Source organism: Hyperoodon ampullatus, assembly GCF_949752795.1.
Source record: "Hyperoodon ampullatus genome assembly, chromosome: 3".
In the NCBI taxonomy this organism is placed as follows: Eukaryota; Metazoa; Chordata; class Mammalia; order Artiodactyla; family Ziphiidae; genus Hyperoodon; species Hyperoodon ampullatus.
In genome coordinates this window covers 99,944,802-99,971,994 of record NC_136916.1, presented here as the reverse complement: position 1 = coordinate 99,971,994, position 27,193 = coordinate 99,944,802, and the positions used below count along the sequence as shown (strand labels likewise).

At 38.9% G+C, this 27,193-nt stretch overlaps 1 protein-coding gene across 4 annotated transcripts in view; it reads left to right on the top strand.

The window, feature by feature from the left end:
* Window positions 1–13,139: 13,139 nt before the first annotated feature.
* The window catches only part of CDIN1 (CDAN1 interacting nuclease 1), a gene marked incomplete at both ends in the record, with an annotated part of 215,004 nt that continues 200,950 nt past the window's right edge, over window positions 13,140–27,193 (top strand). For all 4 annotated transcript variants that reach the window (XM_079700530.1, XM_079700529.1, XM_079700528.1 and 1 more), the window contains one exon: window positions 13,140–13,240. In XM_079700530.1, the coding sequence (XP_079556656.1) occupies window positions 13,140–13,240 (101 nt within the window). The remainder of the gene's footprint in view (window positions 13,241–27,193) is intronic.

Genomic DNA, 27,193 nt, shown 5'->3' with positions numbered 1-27,193 from the left:
AAAAGGAGACAAATAAGATAGAATAGTCCCCTCAAATCCTCTTTGGGAGCAACTGAGAAATAAATTGCACTTACATTATAAATGAATGAATGAATGAATGAATGAATATATATATACACACATACAGACCATGTTAAAATTCCATACTCCCCTCTGGCAATGTAGAAAGCGATTTTATAAGATTTCACTACCATGAAAAGACACTGATTCAATTGGCCCCATATGAAAATTGATCTCATTGTCATACAGTGTATGTGCTACCCGGAGACCAAAAACAAACGGACGTGCACAGTGCTGCAAGCAGGGAGGAGTGCTCTGGGTAGAAGCCTACCAGCTGCTGGGCAGGGTTTCAGAGCAGAGGACCTTCGGAATGTGCCCCTGGCCTACTCTGATTTTCGAGTTTAGAGTGAGATTGTAGCCATCCACCCAAATTGATAAGGCTGAGGAAAACTTCGTCTTAATCAAATTAAAAGTTCAGAGTCAAGAAAATAAACACAACCAGAATTCTCACATCAGTTTTTTAATTCATTTTCTTCTTGGTGGGCTAGACATGGGAAGTCAAATCAAATCCAAAGTCGACTTGCTAAGTAAACATCAGAATATCCCCAACTGCAGAAGTTTTAAACTCTGCAGAAATTAGATCTTTTGAGGCCATTGAAGCTGCTTCAAGGAGAGGCAACATAAGGTAGTGGTGAAGAGCATAGACACTGAATCCAATGTAAATTGTGTATTCATTCAGATCCTGGCTCTACCTCCTCCCTCAAGTTTTGTATCTTTCTTTATGTGCCCCAGCTGCAGCCAGATCTAACCTCCTATTTCACAGAGAAAACAAAACCATCTGTTAGAACATCACTCAACTACTCCACCTTAAACCTAAGATATTGTCAAATCTTCAACTTTTCCAAAAACAATTATCACCTCCTATACACAAGATACTGAGGATACAGAGAAGAATAAGGTATACACCCTGTCCTGGAGTAGCAGTTTATATAGGGAGACCAAAAATGTAAACAGGTAATTGCAAAATAATGGTGGTGATCATGTGCTAGTGATGTGTGCAGGGTGTTACAGGAAAATATAGAGGCTCACCTAATTTGTACATCCTTAATTGAACATTTGAGGGAAAGATGGTCCCTTCCATGAAAAGCTTATCCTCTCATCTTTCCTCCTCCTTGTGCTCTCTTTCCCCTCCTTCCTATATCTTCAATCTCACTTTCCCCACTGATTCTTTCTCTTTAGTCTTTGGACAAGCACATTTTCCCCTCACCTTAAAAAACCTTTTCTACACTATTTCTCCATTACAGCACTACCCTACCTTGATTCTCTTCTCTCCCTCAAAAATCCTGAATTAGTAGTCTACATTTATATCTACTCTTCCTCACCTCCCATTCCCACCTCAATGCACTGCAGTCATGCCTCTGACACCACTATTATACCAAAACTACTCTTGAAAAAAGTCACCAGTGGCATTCTACATGTCAACACCAAGAGTCTACTTCAGTTTTCATTCTAGTAGATTTTCCTGCAGCAACTGAAATCACTGACTCCTTCTTGAAGCCCTTTTCTTCTTTGGCTCTGGTTCTGCTTGCTGCCTCTAGAGCGAATTTCTCTGCAAATGTCTTGAGTAAGGAATTTCAATGCATTTGTTTGTTTGTTTGTTTGTTTGTTTGTTTCCTGCATGGACTCTTCTTATTCTATCTTCTTTCCTTGGGTGATTTTGTCTCCCAGGACTTCAGGTACCATCTATATGTGTCAATTAGGTTCCCAGCAGGAAACAGATGGCATTCCCAAATACTGTGACTGAGGAGATTTCAATAAAGATTATTTACCAAGGTGTGGGAAGGCCCAAGGGAAACCAGCAAGGAATGGTTAGTACCCCAGACCTTATCAACCCTAGGCCTGAAGCAATAAGCAAGGGAAGCCCTTAATGGAATCTAGCAAGCTGCCTGGAGAGGGTCACTAGGCAAGAGCTGTGTCCTTTGCAAGAGGGATGCAGCTAGCCTGTGGTGACCTGAAAGGGAGAGAGCCATGGACTAAATATCCAAAACTCATTCTCTTCCTGCCCTTTAATGTTTTGCCAGTACTTCTTATTGCCTAAACCCAATTGGAAGCCAAAGTGCAGCGATGGAATCAAAATAGGTAAGGATTCTAGGGCACAGAGAAGGTTGAAAAGTGTATCTGGAGGGGTAAATGGAAAATATCCAGCACAAGTGCTGCATCTCTAATCTTGACTACTCTTCTGAGATCTTGCCCAATATTTCTGTTTCATCTCCAATGTATTTGTATTACACCTTGGTGTCTTAAAATCAATCTGCCCACTTATTCTGTTTTTCCTATAATTTTTCTTAGGAAAAATTGCACAGCAATTCTGTTTTCTCTCAACCAAAGACCATGGAATATCCTCGAACCTTCTTTCTCCTTTACCACCCCCATTGAGGTCTGGAGAGTACTTCTTAGAAATGTGTTTTGAACTCTGAGCTCTCCTTTCTCATTCCATTTATTTAACCAACATCCTTATACTCTCTTTTCTGGACTTCTGCAATGGTTTCCCACTAACTCTTTACAACCATTCTTTTCATTACTGTCTTATACCCTTAACATTGCTATCAGTTATCTTCCTGAAACACAGACAGGCATGGCATCCCTTTGTGTAAAACCTCTAACAGATCTTTGTTGCCTTGGCATAAAATCTTTGTACGAGACTTACAAGGCACTAGCCTATGTCTTTAGCATCATGAACTTGTTTATTCAACAAATATGTCTTGAACACTATGTGACTGTCAAGGAACTAGATGCTAGGCAAGGAATATAAAAAAATTATAGACACACTTTAGTCACTAGACTGCAGTGGGAGTGATAGATGAGTAAACAATTACTAGGAGATATTAGAGAAAAGTTAACTATTGGTACAGGTTTGGGTATGAGAAAGGCATAGGAAAGGGAATAATGTTAAAACTGAAACTTGGAAAATGAGTAGATGTTATCAGGAGTATGGGCATCTCAACAGAGGGAAATGCATGTTCCCTTGTATAACAGCATAAAAGAACAAGGCAGGTTTGGGGCAAGGCAGCTAAAGGGTACAAACAGTGGCCTTCAAGAATTGGGTATTTAAAATATGTGTTTTCGCTATATGAAAATTATAGGTCATTTTTTTTAATTAGAGGGAAATTTGAGAGGTGATGAAAGAGGTCTGTGTCTTGATTGGGGTTTATATATTTGTCAAAACTTATGAAACTGTACACTCAGATCTGTACTCTTTATTGTATGTATATAATGTCTCAATTTTTTTAAAAAAGGGTAACCTTGGAGTCAAAGTGACCTGTCCCTGTCCCTTGTCAGTTTTATGATATTGAACAGGTTACTTATCTTCTCTAATTTTTCTGATTTGAAATGATAATACCTCCCCCCTAGGGCTGAAAATGACTCTTTCTGATGCTTAGCATGTAGTAGGTAATTAATAGTTGAGATCTAGCAACTTGTATGTATGTAGGGTTTATCAGGAAATAGAAGGAAGAAATGAAACCTGCAAAGTAAGCAAGAGCATCTCAAAGAGACTTACGTTTGTATTTTTAGAAAAATCACCTGTTTTCAGTGCAAAAGACTGGAGTAGAGACAGACTATGGCAGGGATTTCATTAGAGGACTAATAGCATAAAGAAAAAAAGGGCCTGGGCTTCCCTGGTGGCGCAGTGGTTGAGAGTTCGCCTGCCGATGCAGGGGACTTGGGTTCATGCCCCGGTCCGGGAAGATCCCACATGCCGCGGAGTGGCTGGGCCTGTGAGCCATGGCCGCTGAGCCTGCGCGTCCGGAGCCTGTGCTCCGCAATGGGAGAGGCCACAGCAGTGAGAGGCCCGCGTACCGCAAAAAAAAAAAAAAAAAAAAAAAAGGGCCTGAATAGTGGCAGTAACATAGTTGTCAGGGTGTCAGGTAGGACATGGTGATTGACTATGAAGGAAAGGATGTGTGGTAGTGCCATTTTCCAAGAAATGAAGCACATGAAGAGGGGCATTAAAATAAGTTTAAATTTTAAAAAATTGTGTTTGAGATACCTCTATGTTTCCAGGAGGGGCATGTGTGGTACACAAGTGGATACATGGTTCTGGACCCTCGGGTTCAGACAAGAGATGTTAATATACACTGGGAAAGACTGAAATAAACATTACTCTCCAAGAAACAACCAAAATGAGATTAGTCATTTGTGGAAATGAAGAACTCCAAGATACAGTAAAACAAATAGGAATTTTGACAGCACCCGAGGAAGTTTACATCTAGGAACTTTGCCATCTGTTTTTTTGTTTTGTTTTTTTTTTTTGGCTGCACGGCTTGCAGGATCTGAGTTCCCCGACCAGGGACTGAACCCCGGCCCACAGCAGTGAAAGCATCGAGTGCTAACCATTGGACCGCCAGGGAATTCCCTGACATCTGTCTTTAGCAGTGAAGAAAATCTGCATGGTATAAAAGGAGAGTTCATAAAAAATAGAATTCTGTCTTTTACTAATATGTATATCACTGAGATAGAAAGCTGATTCCATTAAATATTAAGATCATCCAACTAATTCTTCCACCTGAGTCCTTTTGACTTCAAAGTCGTCTAGTTTCATAAATATTAGATTAGACTGCCTTCTTGGGAAGTCTAATGTATTGCTGATGGAGGCTTGGGAAACACCCAAACGCAATAAGGTGACTAGGGTGTAACCTCTAGTTCTATATGTATGCTTCTGAAGATAGGGGGCCATGTTAGTCTAGGTTCTCTGAGAAGCAAATGCCAGACAGGATTTGACATGCAAGAGATTTATTGGGATAAACACCTGTGAGAGAAATAGTGGAGAGAGAGAGGAGGCTGGGAGAGCTGTCTGACCCCTGAGAAGGAGAAAGGGAAGGAAGGAAGAAAGATAGGAATATGTCTGCAGGGACTGTTTGGTGGAATTTCCTGTTTCTGTCATATAACTGTGTTCTTTAGGGTATTTATTAGCCCAGAGAATGTGGATTACAATTACACAGTGAGTGGGATAATTATATATTTATGATATATTTCTTATAGATGTAAAAGGAAATCATTAGGTTCTTGGAAGAGACAGAAAGCGTCTATGGTCCATGCTGTGAGGTGGAAGATGGAGAGATTTTGAAAGTTATGCCTCAGTTATCCTGTGGGTGTGATTAGGCATAACGTACAATCCCATCTTTGAAGTCCCAAGAAAATCAGCATGTCAATCAAATGTCTACAAATCATATATGACTGACAGGAGCTTGCCACACAATTTAAAGACATTGTGTTTTCATTCATTTTACATAGTGGAATAGGTTTCAAAATTTTTTTATTTGAAAATACTTTCAAATTTGCCAAAACATTACAAAATGAAAATAGTACAAAATAAAAAGAGTGCAAAAAATGACCACATACCCTTTATCTAGATTCACCTACAGTTGATATTTTACTCCATTTGATTTATCATTTACTCTGTCATTGTTATTGATTTATTTCTTTCTGGATTATTTGGGGTAACATATATATTTTAAAAAATATAATCTACTGTTTGTATTCCTATTTTGTGAGGTCATCCAATAATGTCCTTTATTGTACTTTTTCCCTCCAGTACAGGATTAAGTTTATGGTCAGGTGTTGTATTTAGTCATGCTTCTTTAGCCTCCTTTAAACTGGAACATGAACTACTCTTATGATAAAGAAAATCTAGTTTATTGAAGAATATAAACTTCCAAGGTGAGGACTTGGTCAATCCTGTATGTTGTTTATACACATGGCCTAGAATAGTGCCTGGCACGTGGTAGCACTCAGTAAATATCTGATGAATGAATGAATGAATGAATGACATTTGTGGATGTCCACATTTTCCTAAGAGGAGCTGACATAAACGAGTTACATTGTCTTTGTATCTTAAAAGCATTTGTATTATGTTTTTAAAAGTTTTATCTTTACGAATAGTTTGTGTTGTTTTGTAAAACTAGATTTGTGTGTGTGTAGAGCTTAACTGTTCCTCAAGACATCTCTGTTACTCCTTGCTCACACCATTACCTTAAATCCCTTCTCATCCTTGTACCAACTTTTAAACATTTTAGTGTTGTTGGAAAGTGAAGTGGAAACCCAAGCTGTCCCAGAATGAGGATTGGTATCCAGTGTCCTCTGGGCCACGCAAAACATTTGTTCCCTGCATCAAGGGCTGTAATGAATCTGAATGTTCAGGTATGACTAGTAGCCATCATAAAAAAATACATGCTGGCTCCTGTGTCTACATGTTGACTGACGGAATGTCCACGTGGTAGGAGGTTCACTGACATGATTACAACCATAACTCTGTGAATGGAATGCCCAGGAAAGCTGTTCATCAGTCACAGAAATGTCTACCTTGTTCCAGAGGGTCCGTTACACCATCCCACATTGTCTGAATTGCAGCCCATTTGCTGGAACCGGAGGATGGCCCAGCCTTGTGCTGGCTATGCCAAGGACCGCCTTCAAGGACTGGCCTTTGGTGAAGATTCAACTCCTAACTTCCGCAGCCTACTGCTCCACTCTTACTGTAAAACTAGGGTTGACGGGTCTTCCCTGGGGGGGCAGTGGTTGAGAATCCACCTGCCAATGCAGGGGACACGGGTTTGAGCCCTAGTCCGGGAAGATCCCACATGCCGCGGAGCAACTAAGCCCGCGTGCCCCAACTACTGAGCCTGCGCTCTAGAGCCTGCATGCCACAACTACTGAAGCCCACACACCACAACTACTGAGCCTGCGCTCTAGAGCCCATGAGCCACAACTACTGAGCCCACGTGCCACTACTACTGAAGCCCGTGAGCCACAACTACTGAGCCTGAGCTCTAGAGCCCGCAAGCCACAACTATTGAGCCCATGTGCCACAACTACTGGGCCTGCACTCTAGAGCCCGTGAGCCACAACTACTGAAGCCCATGCACCACAAGTACTGAAGCCTGCATGCCTAGAGCCCGTGCTCCACAAGAGAAGCCATCGCAATGAGAAACCTGCACACCACAACCAAGAGTAGCCCCTGCTTGCCACAACTAGAGAAAGCCCGCATGCAGCAATGAAGACCCAACACAGCCAAAAATAAATAAATTAATTTAAAAAAACCCCAAAAAACTAGGGTCAAAATTGTCAAGTGTTGGTAAGAAAATCTTTGGCTTATGGTGTAATGTAAAGGGAACAGTGGAACTCAAACTGTATACATAGTTTACTTTCATCTATGAAAAGAACAAACTTTGTAGAAAAATGACTGTAAGGAATAATGCCAACATGGTTACAGTGGTGGCTTCCAAGTGATGGGACTATGGATAATTTATAGGATCTGATCTTGTGTTGTTGGATACAAGGAGCGTATGAAAGATGTACTTTTATAGCCTCACATGTAAAAGTTAAATCTGACAAAGCTGGTTGAAGTTCTAAGCCATCTCAGTTTCTTCATATGCCAAGTGGGTATAATAATGCTAGTTATAGATTCTGTGATGCTGATACACTGGATAACTATGTAATATGCTTTCATTTTCGCAAAATAAAGGATCCTATTATTATTATAATAATCTCTATACTTATCTCGGAAGGAACTCCTTCCCTTAACTCTGCTTCTATCAATCATGGAGAGAGAGAGAGAGGGTTATAAATCCTGACTGGCATCTTGCCTGCTCTTTTCAAAGTCTAACCCAGTGAGATGGCAAAAGAGAGTAATTTTTTAAATGAAGAGACTTAGAGCTAATCTCCATCTGACATGTGCTTCTAACTCTAGCTTATGCTGAAAGAAGTGCTTATTAAGGACGGCTTGATTCCTTGCCTCTCATTCCTTTTTCTCTCCAGTAGAAACCTTCTACTCCACCAGCATCGTTCCTTTCAATTCCTGAATTTATAAGTGTGAGAAAACCCTCAGAACACGATGTATTCTTATAGAATGGTCTAGGGGACAAGAAGAGTGATTGACAACTGCAGAAATTACATCTGAGGTTTAGTCCTGCAGGAAAAGGGGATACAAATTGCCTGCAAATTATCCACAAGTCCCTGATGAGCCTGAGGAGAAAATTTAAGAAGCTTCAGTCTTTCTTCAGCAAACATGTTCACGTTTCCTTTTGCTATAACAAACAAACACCCAGGAGAAATTATCTCGGAAAACACTACTTTTGTTTCTTATCCTTGTCAAATGTGATAATAGGAAATGTGTAAATGTCAATTAATAGCCTTTATCATGTGCCAATAGTGTTCTGTGTATGATTCTGAACAGAAGAGGTACATGAGCTCTGATGGATGGGTTTATAATGTAAGGAAGAAATTAGGTTTTATGCTATAAAAACACATGGTGATAACTTTATAGGGTGCATATGAAATAGCTTGTAAGGATTTTCACTGCTGATCTCAATAAACATGCATCACTTAGAAGAACTAAATACAATAGAATAATGGTAACAGTAATGATGATTGATACTTAGACGTCTAAAGGAACAGGTTATACTTCTCTTCTAAGAGTACATGAAAGTATGATGTCCTAGACTTTGCACATACCTGGCTTACAATCTTGACTTCCTAAGGTACCAGCACAGTTCTACTCACAATGTGATCAACAGACCAGCGCTGATTCTCAAACTTTTTCTTACATGTCTTGATATGGTAAGTACAGAAATTGAGAATAAGCATTTAGAACTTCTTAATATCGATGTGACAGAGTAATTGTATGTCTGTTGAGTCTCATAATAACAAATTGGGGGCTTGCATGGTACTTGTTTTTGTCTTTTTAAATTTCATTTTTTAAGCAATTCAGTTTTTTACCTTATTTTACAGAAGTATTTGTCTATGACAAATTGGGGGAAAACTGGGCCCTTAACACAGATAGTCTGAGAAACACTATTCTAGAATGTTATAAAACAATTGATGATATACATAGAAACCACCTGTATACGCCTAAGGCTTCTCACCTGGAAAATGGATTTAAGGATAGCACTTACCTCTTGAAGCTGGATCTGAGAATGAAAGGGAGATAGGTGTATGTAAGGTACTTAGCATGGTGCCTGCCCTTGGTAAGTATCCCCACAACATTGGTTCTTAGAGTTATCGAATAAGTAAGACTTGCAGAGGGGCCATTCTGAATTATATGCACGTGGGACACAGCTTTTGTTTGTAACAGGTCGTTGGTGAATAACTCCTTCAACATGTAACCTCCCTCTGGAATTGGGCCACTTCGTTTGACAGACTAGGTTCTGTCAATGGTTCATTCACCATTGATTTGCACGAAGCAACCAACATTTAATTTTTGGTCTCAGGACTATTCAGTGTTAACTGCTCCACCATCATGGTGTGGAATGTCTTTCTGTATGTTTCCTTTGGTTTTCCTCCATTCATTAAGTTGAGTGATTGCTGTGACCCTCAATAACTGAATTATTCTGATCTTTATTTTTTACTAAGCACGTGTATTATTTGGGGACTAGGATAAAATGACTTGTCACTCATGGGTGGAAAGTATGGAGACGTAAACTTGTTTCAAAAGACGCATCACTTTAGGTGGTAGTTCATAGGGCAAAGAAAAACATATGCAGTCTCTTCTGGTGAAAGAGGCCGAACGAGCTTTTAAAAGTGTGTTTTGGCTAAATGTCAGAATCGAAGGTCACTGCTTCTTCAACAGGCATTCGTTGTGACCAAAGAAAGCTACCTATTTCAAAGCATAAATGATTAATTGAGGATAATTCAACCAAAGAGGTTTTCCTTTTTGAATTACAGTACAATATGATGGAGAAAATGAGGTTTTATAGTTGGACTAACTTGGGTCCAAATCATGGTTTTGCAGTTTAGCTGGACCAATCAGGCAAGTCCTTTACTCTCTTTGACCCTCAGTTTCCTAATCTATAGATCAGGGGCTAATAGGACAGTGTTTGAGCATAATAGGTGCTTAAATAATATTAAGTCCCTGCTTTAGTTAGTTAGTAAACTTCAATTATTATTCTTTAAAATAATCAATGAGATGATTTTAACAAGATTCCATGAGTAGAATCAGATTTTAAAATATAATAAAGATAATATGTCTGTATTTACTTTTAAAACCATGCATTGGATTTGGCAGGTTCAACAACAGACTGTTTACAAATGTAACTGACTCTTTCCAAGGTGAAGCATCTTCACCTCCTTTGCACTCTGCCTAGAACTCTTTGCTCTAGCCAGAATAACTTTCCCATGCGCGTGACTTGGCTCATTCTTATTTTTAGTCCATTGTGTTTAGCACTCTTCTTGAAATGACCTTCTGTCGCCTCCCTGGAAAACACCACACTCCTTTAAAATCGTTCATTATTCACGTGGTCCTGAATTGGCAGAAAGATATCTGGTCAAGCTATTCATTCTGGACCATCTTCCAGGGAGCTGCACTAGTCCCCGTTTTGACATATTTTCTTGCTAAGATTTCCTACACTTTTTTCGTATTTATAGATTCTTTCTCCCTATCAGAACTATAAAGTTCCACTTCTTGGGGTTACACTGAGGACATTCAGGATCAGAGAGGCTGTCACTTGCTCAAGGCTACACAATTTATGGCTGATTTTAAACAGGTAGCCAGTTCTTTGGGTTTTTCCTTTGGTACTGTTTTCATTTCACGACCCTACTTCACTTAGTAGAAAGTGGTCGGTATTACCGACAGACCGACTGAGAAACAGTGGGGGAACTCCAGGCACGGAGAGACAGACAGCTCTAGAAGGAGTAAGAGCGGATGAGGGGCACAGAGTGGGGTTCAAGAGAGGGAGAAAGCATGCCTCAAAGAAATAATTGGCTTACACCAAGCATTTCACATTCAAGGGAAATAAGAAACACCTAAACAGCAATACCACCACCACATTTTTGCTTTGCTTCTATTTTGTGCCTAATAAGCAACACAATTGTCACTGCCAATGAAAACAGCAACATCACCGTGCTTTTCCCCTGGCACTAACTCTAAACAATCTACTGGATTTGGGTCAAAATTGTAAACTGCCGGCATGTTAAAAATAAAAGCAGAAAAACAAACCTGGCCTTTTCCTTTAGGGTTGTGAGGGTGAATGCAGGACAAGAGCCAGAGAAAAGAGTTACTATAAAAAATAACCAGTGCAGACATCCTTGAACTGATGTTTTCTATAAAAATCTGTTGGCTGTGAATTGAGAAGAGTGAAGTCGGGAAGGAGAAAGGAATGGGGAATCAAGTGGTGTCTGCTTATCGTCAGCTAGCTTTCATGTAAGAGTCATGGCAGGGTCAGCAACAAACTAGCCAGGTGGCAACTCCAGGCCATGCTGCCATAAATAAATAGTTATGTACTAATGTCACACAACCAGAGCTAGATGCAAAGCATATGGGAAGAAAACATTCTGATGTAAATATTCAAAAGAATCTATGGTTGCTGAATTCAGGATCCATGTTGATACTGGACTTGGAGACGCCTGGGAAAATAAAGTGGTGAAGCTTTTTTAAAACATGGACTAAAAGATTCTTTGAAATATAGATTGTTTCCTTTCAAAAAAATTCTTAACCTTTGGCCTAAGAGAGTGTGACTTTTTTGTGTGTAGTAATTAAGCATTACTGAGAGTTGGCAAGAGCACAGACCCTGGAACCAAATTTCAGGAGTTTAAACTTTACCCCTGCTGCTTACTTGTTCTCATCACCGCTGAAGAGTTACTTAAACTTTTCATGCCTCAGTTTATTCACCCTGCACAAAAAGGAGGAGGACGAGAAGGATGGCAATAGTACCCACCTCTTAGAAAATTATACAGATCAAATAAGTCAATGTGTAGGGAGCAAACAACACCTGGTAAATGCCCTGACCTATCACTATCAAGTAGTCTTATACAGGCTCTTTATCTTCCACAGACTATCTGGTGGAAGCTAAGCTAAGGAATCCATCCCTTGTACTCTCCTATTTAATCTTACGAATAACCCCATGAATTAAAAATCAATTTTACAGACAAAGGAACTGAGGTTTAGACGGATTAAGAAATTTATCCAAGGAGGCATATCTAAGCTAAACTTCTAACCCAGGCCTTATTCCAGATTAAAAAAAAATAATAACCATTTTCACGTTATTTAAAATTGAAACACTTTTTCTTTCATTTGCTTAAAATGTTAAAATTTGAAAAGAAACATGACACATGGCCTTTTAAGAACCAAATAGATTTTTTAAAAGGATTAAAGGAGGCACTGATGTCCTAATCAATGGCCTCGGGATAGCTGAGATCCACTCACAACACATACACAAAACAGATAAATTCGTTCACTGACTTATTTCTCCAAACATTTATTGAATGCCTACTATTTTCTGAGAGCTGGGGATTCACAGATGAATAAGTAATGATTTCAGTTCTTGAGCACCTGTGAGGAGTGAGAGTGATATTCTTTACTGCGCGCTGTTTGATGATGTGGGTTTTGTTTTCTAGCCTGTTTCGCAACAGGGCCAAAACCATGTTCCTCGCCAGATGCAGAAATTGTCAGACTTCCCTCAACACAAGCCAAGCTGTACGTCTACAGCGATTCTAGTGGGTTTTGGGTTTTACAGCTCCTCCGCTGACGCTCCCAGGGCGCAGGGAGCCTTGAACCGAGAGAAGGCGTATTTCTTTGTAGGCCAGTCTCCGATTGGAGCTGCGGTAAAACGGGCGCGATTGGAAGCGTGTTCAAATCGCGCGCCCTGGCAGTGGTTTTCTCGGGCTCAGGCTTAATGATCACGGTTACACGTGGGCCCTGCTGCCTTGTCGATGCGCCAGGACTTCCTAGCTTCTGGCAACAGGGAAGGCATGACCGCCAAGAGCATCCCACGTTAATCCCAGGTGGGTCCTGCCCAAGGACCTGCCAGTAGGATTTAGGCGGCACCTCTGCCTGTGGCCGTTACTTCCTGGTTGGCTTGCCCTTAAGTGACATGGCGGCAGGTTGCCTTCGGCCGGGCCCTCTGCGGCTGCTCAGAAAGCCAAGGAAGGGCAGTCGGTCTACAGCCCGCCTCCCGCCGCGGAGCTGCAGGCTGAAGCCCAGGCTTGTGCAGCCAGGGGTGCGGGAGGGAGAGGGGTAGGGGCAAGCCCAGAAAGTCGGCAACACAACGCTCTGCCGCATTGTGCCCACCCCTCGTCTCCCGACACGAAGGCTGCTCAAGCCCAGGGTGTTTTTTTCCTTTTCACTGCCACCTCCCACTCCCTGGCCCAACATGATACTGACTAAAGCCCAATACGACGAGATAGCCCAGTGCCTAGTGTCTGTGCCGCCTACCAGGCAGAGCCTGAGGAAGCTGAAGCAGAGGTTCCCCAGGTAAGTGCCCATCTCCCCCCTCAAAGAGACCTTTGCCTGCAGTAGCTGTGCCTGGCAGCCCAGCCAGCGCTTAGAAACCACGTGTCACACATGACTGGGGAGGAACATGAGTGTCAGGTGTTAGCAGAGCAGGAATGGTGAAAAAGGTTTCTTCTTTGATCTGCTTTTCTCAGGAGAGTCTTAATGGATGAATCCCTTCAAGTCAACAAATGTTTATTGAAAACTTGGTTTTTGCTAGGTGATGGGTGCATATAAGTAGGTGCTGCATAAATGTCTAGGGGTTGACAGATACTAGGAATGAATGATGGGTAGCAGGGCCCTCTCAAAGTGGAAATATGAATTGTAGATTCAAAAGGTGGAAATGGAGGACCCTTTTCAGTTGGCCTCTGGAAACAAACAAGGGAGTACAGGCCTAAAGGGGCCTCTTATAGTTTACTATGGCTCTCTACTGCAAAGAAGTGACCGCAAGTGTTCTCAAGCCAGTCAGAGAGACTGGTACCCTACGGATTCCACTGTTGGGTCAAGATTGGTCATTTGAACAGCCATACCAGGTGTATTTCATACTTCCCTCCTCCCCAAGCATGTCTTTTTTTTTTTTTTTTTTTTTTGATTTTTAGGATTCTCCAACTTTCTAAGAAGGGACTTTAGCAACTATATGCTATAGATTGCCTCATTTTAAAGATGTGCAAACTGAGGCCCTGGCATTACACAAAGAACCAGTCCAGAACAACCAGGTTATTGTATTTGTGCCATGTTAAAAGTATAGAATGTTTGTTTACCTTTCTTCTATTTCAAAACCAAATCCAAACTTATACCATTTTACTTTGTGGCACTGAGCACCATTAGCTTCCTTGTCTTTGGCATCATCATGGAAGTGTTTTCTTGAGGAAAGAGAGATTATTGGATAATTGGTATTAGTAAAGTACAAAGTGAAGGTCTTTTATGATCTCAGTTTTTTTTGAAGGACTCAGTTTTCCTAATCTGTAAAATGAAGGGATCTCTTTTTAATATTATCCAGATTTAATTTAAACCTTTATAGTCTAAGATTTTTATCAGACTTGCTAACAAGGAACAAAATTGACAAATTGGAATTTAATTTTCTGTCATTAACTCTTTGCCAACTCTGCCAATGAACAGTGAAGGGTGAAGGCTGGTCAGCTAAGGGGATAGGTAGATTTTTCTGGGCAATTTTAAGATACAGCATACATTTAGATAATTCTGCTCTTGTTACGTACTTATATTAGCACTGTATTTTCCCTTCTCTTTCTTTTCCTTTCCCTCTTCTCTTTCTCTCTCCCTCATTTTTTTTCTTTCATTCTTTTCCATAGCAAATACCTTGTCCTCTCCGTTAGAGGTAACCTCCTTTTACTGTTATTAAGGACTTATGAAGTACACGTAAGAAAGACTCCATTCGTTTGGGGCACCATGCTGTCTTGCTTATTCTCGTATGCCCTTTTTTCTCTTATTCATAATATGGCCAAATATTTTTTGCTTCTCCCAAATACCATTCAGGGTATAACTAACTCTTCTTTTACCAGAAACTTTATTGACAGAGCCTGCACTACCAGTCTGCAGAAGGAATTAAAGAGCTATTTAGCAGCATCGGTAGGAATTCCATAAAGAGTGTGATTTGGGAGTTGGCCTTACAGTTTGTATCATAGCACTGTTTTACTTTAGATGTTTCTTGCAATGGACTTGAACAACCTTTAGATTTGATAGTTCATTTTGCCAGAGAATTGGTGAAGTAAGGACCTCAGAGATAATTTCTGGTGGCTCAAAGAGGTTAAGTGACTTGTCAAAAAGCCTAGAGTTATTGAATGGCTAAACAGTGTTTAGAATACAGGTTTCATGACTTTCAGTTCAGAGTTCTATACTAAGCTGCCTTAATTAATTTTAATATTAATAATAATAACAGCAGCAATTATTTTTTGTGTGATGTTCACCTAGATTGAATTCTAAAAATAAAGTACTGAAATGCCTTTAAAAGTTGCTAAAATTTTTTATTTTCCTGATTTTGAAAGTAGTACATGCTCAGTAAAGAAAATAAAAATTATTCATAATCCTATAGCTCTGAAAATTTCTGTTAACATATTTTAAAAATATTTCTAGCCTTTTTTTTTCAGTGTGGTACTTTCTTTGCTAATGTAGTTTACAGATCTTGCTTTTCTCACTTAACATATAGTGAGCATTACTCACCTTTAAAAATTCCTTATAATTTGTTTCAAATACTAATAATATCACATTCTAGATGTACCATCCAGTTCCATATTGCTGGACATCAAGAGTTTTGTTTTTCTAATTTTCTATTTCTGTACATATATTATGCCAAGTTTGCTTATTTTCTTACTTTAGAATCTTAGAAATTGGGAATGACCATATCAGCAGGTTTCAAACTTTTTGGTCTCCAGATCTCCTTACACTCTAAAAAAGTATTGAGGACCCCAGAAAACTTTTGTTTATATGGGTTATGTCTGTTGATGTTTATTAAAATATAAATTAAAACAGAAATTTAAAAAATTGCTTATTTATTTTAAAATAACAATAATAAACCTATTAAATTTAACCAATTTTAAAGGTTAATAGCCATCATTTCAAAAAGCTAGTGAGAAAAATGGCCTTGTTTTACACTTTTGCAAAATCTCTTTAATATCTGCCTTAATAGAAGGAAGACATATCTGCTTCTGCAATCAACATGTTGTGATATGCTGTTTTGATTAAAGAACATGAAGAAATTATGGCCTCAGACAAATATGTAGTTGGAAAAGGGAAGAGTAATTTAATAGACTTTTCAGATAACTGTGGATATTTTTGTTACTACGTAGTACCCAACAAGTAGTATTTTCTTAAAAGTTAATTGCAATGTGGAATGTGAAACCGTATTATAGAACTTTTTGGCCAGTCTTGAACTTTGAGTGGATCTTTTACCCATACATGATTTTTATCATCATGCATTGTTCATTTGCAAAATGTTGGTTGTGAGTTATGCAAGTCTTCTAAATGTTGTCACCTTTTATTATACAGCATCAAAAAAATCACATTTGTTAGTATCCCCACTGATCTCATCAGAGAAGTCTGTAAGATGTGAAGCTGTCACACTTACGGTGATGGATACAGAGTTTTCCAATATTTGATTTTCCCTTGAAAGCTCAAATTTTTCCGTTGGCAACAAATACTATCAGTTGTTTCCCTTGAAGTGACAGGCTCATGTTGTTTATTTTTGAGAAAATGTCTGCCAGATATCCAAATCTGAATAATCATACTTTGTTCATCATTCATCCAAGTAAAAATGGTGTTTCATGGAAAAGGCATCTAGTTCAGCTCTCAAACAATCATACAAGTGCTTTCCCTTGAGACAGTCATAATACTTCGATATGCAGTAGACGTGCTTTGCATTTACTTCTTATTTTGTTATACAGAATGTTAGAAGAATGTGCATCAGGGGTTGAGATTTAATAAAATTAATAGGTGAATCTTAAGATATTCTTATGTGAAACTGGCTTTCTTTCTTCCTGCAAGTGTGTGACTCCTAGGACAGTTGTGCCAGGTCTTGATTTGTGCTCAGGAGCTGGCAGTTTTGCCCACTGTTGTTTTTGCACCATCAGTGCAAATGTCACACAAATGAAAAGACAAATCATGTCTTACTGTTTCTATAAAAATAGTTTTGACCTTGTAGACTTCTGAGAGAGTCTCAGGGACTCCAAGGGTCCATTGGCCACACTTTAATAACAACTAGCTATTTCAAACCAAAGGATATTTCTGTTTTGAAGGATTTTGAAGTGTATTGACAAATTACTATCAAAAAGATTGTATTAATCCAATTACCAACAGCACATGGCAGTATTCGTTTCTGCAACTTTTGTCAGTGTTGAAGAGAGTCATCATTTAGTCTTTAATATGATGGATCAAGAATGACATCTCATAATTTACATTTTTTGACTATAATGCATTGTATATTTTCCACATTGTTTATTAACCATTTAATTTTCTTCCTCTTGAATTACTTGCCTGGTGTCCTTTGCCTAATTTTCTATCGGAGTGTTTTCTCTTACTGTTTATTGATTTGTTATTGTTTATTGATCTGCATATCTTAAGGATGTTGATGCTTTACATGTCATATTTTTGTTGCAGACATTTTCCCAGTTGTTGTGCTTTTAAATATTGTTATTTTTTTATATTCTTAACTTTAAGCTTATGCTTTTTTTGTCCTTTCATGTCCTAAGATATGAAAAATAAATCTTCCCCCTAAATTTTCTCCTAGGTGCTCTATGGCTTTCTTTCTTATTTTTAATTCCATAATCTTTCTAGCTGCAGTTTATTTTAGTATATGCTCAAAGGTGAATATATAGCTTCATTTTTCCGAAGCTTAACTTTTATTTTATACTGTGGTTTCTACTTACTAGCCTTGTTTCTCCATGGCCTATTTGTTTTCACTGAAATTACAAATTTTTGTTTTTCCATGTCACTACATTGAACTTGGGCCATCACCTTAACCACTCTGGTCTCACAATCCTCCCACTTAAAATGAAGGAGTAGAATTTTGTGATGTCTAATATTTTACAACTCCTAAACTCACCCTTATTCTATTCTATTCTATTCTATTTTGCAGTTTTACATTAAATGGGCCCTTTGACCCCCAAAACGTAGGAATACTGTATCTAAGTACTTGCTGAGGATATAGTCATTGATTTGCATCTCCCAACTTATTCCTGGACTTCCTTATTCAAGTAGAAGCCCCCAGCCCATTCAGCTGCTACTTACCAGGTCATATTTTACACTGTATTTTCCTGCCCAAACACTACATATATATCTGATTATATATCATTCTTTATTTATATATATAAATATTAAAGATGTATAAATATATATATATCTTATTTTGAAATTTTCAACTTACAGAAAAGTTGCAGAAATGTTAACCATATATCCTTCACTCAGGTTCCCCTAATGTTAACATCTTACATAACCAACATACAATTGTCAAAACCAGGAAATTGATTTTAATGCAATATAGCCAAATAATTTACAGACCTGTTTTGAACTTTGCTAGTTTTTTTTTGTTGTTGTTATTGTTCTGTTTTGTTTGTTTGTTTTTTGACTGTCTCTTTTCTATTTCAGGATCACACATTAGATTAGTTGTCATGTCTTCTTTTTGGTCTCCTCCAGGCTATGACTATTCCTTAATATTTTTTTGTCTTTTATGAACTTGACATTTTTGAAGGATACTGGTCAGTTATTTTGTTGAATGTCCCTAAGTTTGTGCTTAATGTTTTCTCATGATCAGAGGAGGGTAAACATTTTTGGCATAAATACCCCAGAAGTGATGTTGTGCCTTTCTCAGGGCATCATATCAAGGGGGATCTGACTTTGTATGTCTTACTACTGCTGAGGTTAACGTTATTCACTTGGTTAAGGGGTGGTGTCTGCCAAGTTTCTCCACTGTAAAGTTCGCTTTCCAATAATTGCCTTGTGGGGATATCCTTTGAGACTCTGCAAATATCCAGTTTCTCACCTCACGCTTTTTCACTCTGATTTTAGCATCCATCAATGGTTCTTGCATGAAATAGTTACTGTGGGTATTGCCTATCAGTGATTTTCTTTTTTTTTAATTTTCTTTTTTAAATAAATTTATTTATTTACTTTTTGCTGCATTGGGTCTTTGTTGCTGCGTGCAGGCTTTTCTCTAGTTGTGGCGAGCGGGGGCTACTCTTTGTTGTGGTGCGCGGGCTTCTTATTGCAGTGGCTTCTCTTGTTGTGGAGCCTGGACCCTAGGCATGAGAGCTTCAGTAGTTGTGGCTTGAGGGCTCTAGAGCGCAGGCTCAGTAGTTGTGGCTTGAGGGCTCTAGAGTGCAGGCTCAGTAGTTGTGGCTCACGGGCTTAGTTGCTCCGCAGCATGTGGGATCTTCCCGGACCAGGGTTCGAACCTGTGTCCACTGGCAGGCGGATTCTTAACCACTGCGCCACCAGGGAAGCCCTTATCGGTGATTTTCTATTACTCTCACTGGAGTACCCTGTCAACTAGTATCATCCTCTACCACCATTTTATGTGAAACAATCCATCCTACAGTCAGCCCATGATTTTCACTGGTCCTTGCAGTTTATTCACCTCTTACAGCATTTGGTCTGTAATAACTCACCCTGTGCTCACTATGTTTGTGGCACTATTTGGATAATTTTTAGAAAACAGAAAGGATAATGTAGTAATTAATTTTGAATAACTTGTAGTCTGAGGAAAGAGTTTAAGACACATCTAATAGCTATAAATTATTAGAATCATAGAATGTTAGAAACCGCAGGATTTGTTGTACAGTTAGTTCACATATGGTTAGTCAAAACGGATTCTTAGAGGAGACATAACTTTGTTGGAAATTCTTTTGTTGGTAAATAACCCTTTGGCACAATTTAATTTTTCCAAGTTCCTTTGCTGTGCATTAGTTATTTGGTTGCTATCTATGCCTATATTAATGAGTCATAAGTCAAACTCTTGATAACATAAATCTCTAAGCAAATAAGTGTCTTTACCTTGTTCCTGTATTTTTTTTCTCTTAGGAATCCTTGCATAGGTTTTTCTAATGGTGACTTCCACATTTCTAAGCTTTTTTTTTTTTTTTTGTCTTGGTATGCAACATTTACAATATAGGCAACCATTCACTATTATGAGGCTGTTCCTAGAGAAATCTCAAAAGAAGTAGTTAAAAACTCGTTTGGGGCTTCCCTGGTGGCGCAGTGGTTGAGAGTCCGCCTGCCGATGCAGGGGACACGGGTTCGTGCCCCGGTCCGGGAAGATCCCACATGCCGTGGGGCGGCTGGGCCCCTGAGCCATGGCCGCTGAGCCTGCGCGTCCAGAGCTTGTTGCTCCGCAACGGGAGAGGCCATAGCAGCGAGAGACCCGCGTACCACAAAAAAAAAAAAACTCGTTTGGCTGGCCTCCCTGTGCTTAAACTGATATACACTCGGCTCATTTTCTTGAGGTCTTCACCTGACTCTGAGAACTGGAGTTAAGGCTGGCTCTGCTGTGTATTTGCCAGTATTGAACTTAGTAGGTCTTGGCAGTGGACCTAGGGCTCTAGTCTGGTTAGGAGTGGAGTAGCGAAGGGACCTGCTTGGGACAAGCACAACAATTTTCCTTAGCTTTTGCATTTAAGGTGGCCTAGCTTCATTTGGTGCTACCATTGGTTACAGTTGTCCTTTTTTGAAAACCCCCCACCCCCCTTCAGATCCATTTTAACCTGTCCCCATTTCCCATAGGAAATCTTGTATTTCATTGTTTCTGCTTCCTTAACCATTTGTTCTTGGGAAATGACTTGGCTCTGCCTCTTTTTATCTGAGTCATAGTTGCCTCATCTGTAAAAGGAGGGATGAAGCTCCACAGCTAGTAAGTAGGAGAAACAGGATTCAAACCCAGGCAGAGTCTGACTCCAGATTCTTCCTCTTGCTCTGTTGCCCCTTGCTCTTCAGTTTCTTAAGGCTGTTGTGAGGATTAAGTGAAATAAGACATGTAAAACACTTAGTATGGTGTAGAGGTCCTGGTAAGTATTTAATAGATGGTAAATACGATTACTGTTATTATTAGAATTTAGTAAATGGCCTACAGTAAAAGAAATGTCTGAGTAGTAACCTTTGAAACATAGAAGACACAAATTTGCTTTGATATGGTTCAGTTGATTTGGTCAGTTTGCTTTGATATGGATCAGCTGTAAACACACAGATTTTGATCATTAGTTGAATATGGCCCAGATATCAGAAACTTGCCTTAAATCTTTCATAGCAATATATAATGCCATTAAAAAAAAAACCCAGACTTTTAAACCTAGAGTCACTGATTTTTTAGAATAATAGTAGCACATTGCCTGTATAATTAATACTGTAGGGCGTGGTTTACTAAAATAGGAAGATTATTTCTGTTGGCCTTGTTCTCTCAATTGAATTGAAGGTTGGTACTCAGTTGCTGGTCAATTTTCTATACTAATGTTATGGTGGACCTGAGTTCCAGAATCATGAGTGAGAATAGCTCATAAAGGGAGAAAAAGTCAGCCTATTATTGAACTGGAAAGTCTTTTGGTATTTTTGCTAAAGAAATATAATTAATTTATATGCCCTTCAAAAATAATACTCATATACTTAGGAAATACACCTAGGAGTACTTCTGTATTGATCATTAGTGCAAATTGGAAAAGAAATTGGTCTAAAAATTGACCTAAGAATATGATTATTTCATATATTTCCTTTAGTCATCTTTTAAAATATGCTTTTTTACTCTGTGAGATTTCAGGCTTTTATTTTGTTGCTGCATTGTAGCCTAGCTTTAAAGACTCTCCTGGAAGGTTATTTTGTTAAGTATATGGCATCTTCACTTTCTGAAAGAAGTGCTTAGCTTTTATCACATGTTTGTGCCCCTTGGCATTTGCATAGTTGTAAAAGTGAGATGAGCTTGAATTCCTGCAAAGGAATATTTGACGAAAACCTCAGATAGTGTTATCCTGAGAAGAACATATACGCTGACAATATTTCTTATTAGTTTGAGGGGGAGACTTTTATGTTGTTAGATTATTGACTTCATTTTTAAGTCTATATTCAGGCATCAAACTTTAGTCTACTAAGTAATAACCCATCCCGGAGTGTTTGCGGGTACAATAAAGAGGAATTATATATTTCCCTAGGAGAAAAATGTTCAATAGATGTATAGGGCGATAATATTTTATAATTTGACTTTCAACAAATGTTGACTGAATTTACCATCATGTTTTTATTACACATTTTGTGCAACTTTGTCATATAGGTTCAATTTTCCTTAAAAAAAAAGCAATCAAGCAATATAAAAGTCCTTTTTCAGAGTAGGTATGAAAAGTGACCTTAAAAGTCATATACTGGAATGAAAATCATATGGGAGATGGGTAAAGAATAAATTTTCCTTCCTTTTATTTTCAGTTGTCTTTTTCTTGGTGGGAAGTGTCTTCAAGTGTTTGTTTTAGACATTCTGCTTTCAAATTGCTTCTGTGGTGAGCTGGTATATGGTGAACACCGGAAATGTGCTTGGTTACAACTTCTTACTGAATGACAAGTCTCCATTTCTTAGGGGAGCAAACAGACAGCTGGATCCAGGATGATTCAGTCCATAGGTTTGAAACCAGCATGGAGCAGTCTGTGCATGATGGATTAATAATGGTACCTGGCTGGTCATGAATCCAGCCCTTTCCTGGCCACTTTGGGGAACTAACACATGCCTCTACTTTTCTTTCTTCTCTCCATCCCTACCTTTTAGGAGGCATCTTGATAACGTATTTAAGAGTTAATAATTCTTCCTTATACACCAAAGCTTCCTTCTTGCCAAAGAACAGTGATACAGTTGACAATGTCAGCTTTTTCAAGTGCCTTCTGTTGACTGAGAGGTGATCTTTTCTGTCCCTTCAAGGCAGCAAATACGTTTTTTTGTTTTCATTTTTTAGCCTAGTGTGGTGTTCCAACTGTGACCTGATAAAACCCGCAGTCTCATTGAGGAAACCGAGAGCTCTGCAATTTTCCATCCAAAGTAAAATGTTAAAATATCTCAGGGCTTATTTCTTTTATGTGTTTTAAATATTGAGATTCAGCTGCTAAAAATGTTTGAAACCTGTTAAACTTAGAGAAATAACTTCAACACTATGGGAATAAATATTTTGAAACAAAGTAATGCAAGTAGAGGAAAAAGTAAGGTGGATTCATGTCTCTTGATACTGTTGTTCAGTAAAATACATAAGCACTGGGTCTTTCCTTGACTGAATGCTGACTCACGTGAATTGGAGCAATTCTGTGTGAAGCTCAGGCTTTTTCTGAGGTGTCCTGGGAGCAGTAGTCATATACTAGACTGAGACTTAAAATAGATGATGCATTTTCACCCTCTCTAACAAAACTCACATATTTATTTTTAATCTTTTGGTTATTGTTAGACCTGTCCTTTGCTTTAGGCCCTAGAAAGGATGAGATATAAGCTCTGATCTTGTATTTATCCTGTTTTAGGAAATAAGAGGCATAGCAGACCCTTGATATTTACAAGGGTTATCGCTTATGGCTGTTGAAAATCCTCAAATATGCAGCTAGCACTATATAGGATGGCAAAGGTCTACAAAGTTTGATGTGCTTTTTAACCAAAGTTAAACTCATTTCTCAGCTAATTGACTTGCTGCTCCCCACATCAGCCTAGGGGTATGGAAGATCCAGATTTACCCTCAGCAAGCTTATGAATTAGCGTTTGTCATGGATATTTGTGATCACTCTCAAATAGTCAGAACTGGGTATGTTTCATCCAAGAATGCTGTGGGTACCCAACTTCAACTTTAGGATGAATAGAAATGAAGGGTGAAACTACCTCATGGTTTGTCACTAATGCCTATGCCACACCTTAGCCCCCTAAGATTCCATAACTTGTGAGATGGTGTCTAAGACTTGTGGGGGAATAAGGCGCTTTGTAGGTGGCCTCCTTTGTAGATGGGACGTGGGAAAGCAAAACATCATTTAAATGCATCTTACTACAATCACACATGAAATTAGACTGGCAATTTATTTTTTTCGATTTTTTGTTTCTGTCTACAACTCTTCCAAGCTGATATCTTTTGCTTAAGGTATATTACACTGCTATTTGTTTTTGCTGATAATACTGGTAGGGAAAGCTAATAAAACTTGAAATTAACTCACGCTTCAAGCCCCATTTAGCTAAAATAGTAAATGGACTGGGGATATAAAGACTCTTGGTTGTATAGCGTTAAAAACCCCACAGACCCCTACAGCCTAGATGTAACAAATAGCTCACTAACATCATTTGTTAACTGACAAAGTTAACATTATCTAAATTCTAATTTCCTGAGGCCAGCTAAAATATATATTAAGGTAAAAATACATTTAACCTCCAGTTCATAACATTTAAAATTTTTATTTGCACTTTGGTGGGCATGTTTGGAGCTGTTCATATGCTGATCACAGAAGCTTCTCCAGAGGGACCTGCATACCTCTCTCATGATTTCAGATTCAGTGACTTGGAGAGTGTTGGACTGAGATAGCAACTAGAGATCATCTAGTCAAATGGTTAGTGTTAGAGGGGCATACACTGAGGGAGGATTTGACCAAAGTTACACATTTGAAGGCAAAACTCTCCCTTCATGCTCTTTAATGAAAGATCACCGAATGCCCTAGGAGTCTAGGGGCCAGGTTGGATCAGCGAGGAGTGAAGGAATGGAGCTGGCCAGGTTGGGATCATGGCAAAGTGAAGGGACAGTTGTGTGCATGGGCAGGGCAGCTACAACCTTATGCCAGCCATCTGTTGCCATGCTGGAATGTGAGCCCAGGGCTGCCAGGTCTTCTATTCTCTAGAAAGCAGCTCTAGATCTGATGTTTTCAGAAAAAAAATATCCTGAATTTTAAATGTTGTCAATTTGTTTGAATTTTGAAAAACAGTGTGTGGGCCAACATTTTCCTGGCCAAACAGAACAAGTCTGTGGGCTGAATTTGGCCTACAGCCCATGGGAGCTGGAGCTGGCTCTTTCCAGCTTGTGAGAGCTGATCGGAAGCATCTTTTCCCCACTCTACACACTGTGACCTCACATCGGTGGCTTAAAATCAGCCACAGTGGGAGTGTTTACACCACAGAAATTGGCCCATGCTACAAACCTCGGCTCCCCTGTCCCTCCCCACTGCCACCAAAGGCATTTCTTAAGCCCCTGAGCCATTGTATACCATCAGCATAGCTTTTTTCCTAGAAAGGGCTCATAACACATACATCTGTACCTCATTTATTCTTAGAAATTAAAATATTTTTGTGAGTTGGGTTTTCTTCCTGCCCACCCCAGCATTTTTTTTTTTTTTTTTTTGGTCCAGAGAGAAGATACATATTTTTTTCCCCCACTATGGTTATTGTGAGAACTAGAATTCCATTCAGTACCTAGTATATTGTCAGTGTTATGAAACATATCATAATGGACATTTGATTGAACTGACCTGAGGAAAATGCTGCTTAGTTAAAAAAACAAAAGCTATATACATGTCTCATTTAGGAAAACTAATCCCTTTCATAGTAGATTCATTGGCTTAATTTAGTGATTATTCACTCTTTAGGAATTTAGAAATGCTCCAGTGGTATACCTGAGGGTTTATCATGTCAGAAATTATTTTAAGAGAAACTTCAAGCTTAGTTGTTACAACTTCCCTTGGCAGTTACTCCAATATAAAAAAGAAAATAAAGTATCTCTGCAACTGTAATGAAAAAAGATTGGGAGATAGCCAATTGGTTATAATTGTCACATGTTCAGATGTGAGTATTTCTTTTCTATGTCCAAAGTATCAGTAATAAAATAATATGGCAACATACAACTAAAACAGAGGTGGACAATAAAATTAACAATATTAGCCAAGCATATGTGAATTTTAGAATGTCAAGTGGAATTCTCTGTGGGGATGGGCCCACACTGGTGGGCTGGCCAAGTGGTATTGAGTTTGGCAGAGTTGCCATGGCTTGTGATTGACCTTGGGTGGTTTATTTAGCTCTCTCTGCTTATGGTTAATTATTGTATAAATCGATAGGAAGCAAAACCCTATTACTGTGAACTCCAGGAGGTCATTTGTTTTTTGTTGTTGAGGCAGTTTTTTATATTGGTTTAAAGAACTTGGTTCTGGAAATAGACATATGAATTCCAGCTTCATGACTTACTTGCCAGGTGACCTCTTGGTGCCTCAGTGTCCTTGTTTATAAAATGGGATTGTTATGAACTTGACATAAGATAGTACATAGAAAATGATTAGCGTAGTTCCTGATACTGTGTCAAATTAATTTTGCTGCTGCTGTTATTGTTACCATTGTTGATTTAAGGATGCTTGTTGCGATGGTATCTATGCTTATAATAGACTCAGTGTTAGAACTGAAAAGATTTTACCTAAACGAACCTCTTTATTTTCTAGGTTTCCAAAGTGTTTTTCTTTAACCCCCTGGGTAATAGGAAAACTGCTTTTAGCAAATTATGGTGAAAATATAGTCTTTAGATGACACTGGCAACCACGATGTGCTTTTATGTTGATGACAAATGGGCATATCAAGGTTTAGATTGATTCCCCCCACTCCCCACCCCCAGCATAGAAAATGGTTATGTAACATGATCTCTGCCTAAGACAGAATAAGTGGGAATGTTAAAACCTGAGAATTTTAAAGTATGTTCCTGTCTAATTACTTTTCTCAAATGCAACTTCCCCCCACCCCGCATATTCTGGAAGCTCTTTTATATTCTTGCCTCACCTTAATAACAAGGTGGTTATGAATTTATGAAAGATATTTGGGTGAATACCAGTTTTGGAGTGAGGGTTCCGCACCAGGAAGTAGTTTGAGTCCAGTAGTTATATAAGTTCAAGTCAGTCTTCCAGGGCATGGAGAGTTTGTTGGATACCACAGATCATCACACGAGCGTGAACATTGATTTTAGTGTTTAATATAAAGATTAATAAATTTGGGGTCTTCCCTGGTGGTCCAGTGGTTAAGAATCCACCTGCCAATGCAGGGGACACAGGTTCAATCCCTGGTCCAGGAACATCCCACGTGCCGAGGAGCAACTAAGCCCGTGTGCCACAACTACTGAAGCCCACGTGCCTAGAGTCCGTGCTTTGCAACAAGAGAAGCCACCGCAAGGAGAAGCCTGCGCACTGCAATGAAGAGTAGCCACTGCTCGCCCCAACTAGAGAAAGCCCGCAGGCAGCTATGAAGATCCAGTGAAGCCAAAAATAAAAATAAATAAATAAATAAAAAATTTTAAAAGTTAATAAATTTAAAGAACTAGTGTTTTTAAACAATCTTAAAATCTATTCATGGTGCTAATACTGATTATGAAAAAGACCTTATGGTAAGCACAAAGAAATTGCAGAAACTTTTTAAAAGAAAATAGATTTATTGTCCCTTAAGGCTTTGCTTATTTTTAATTACAGTGTATTCTAGAATGCTGCCTG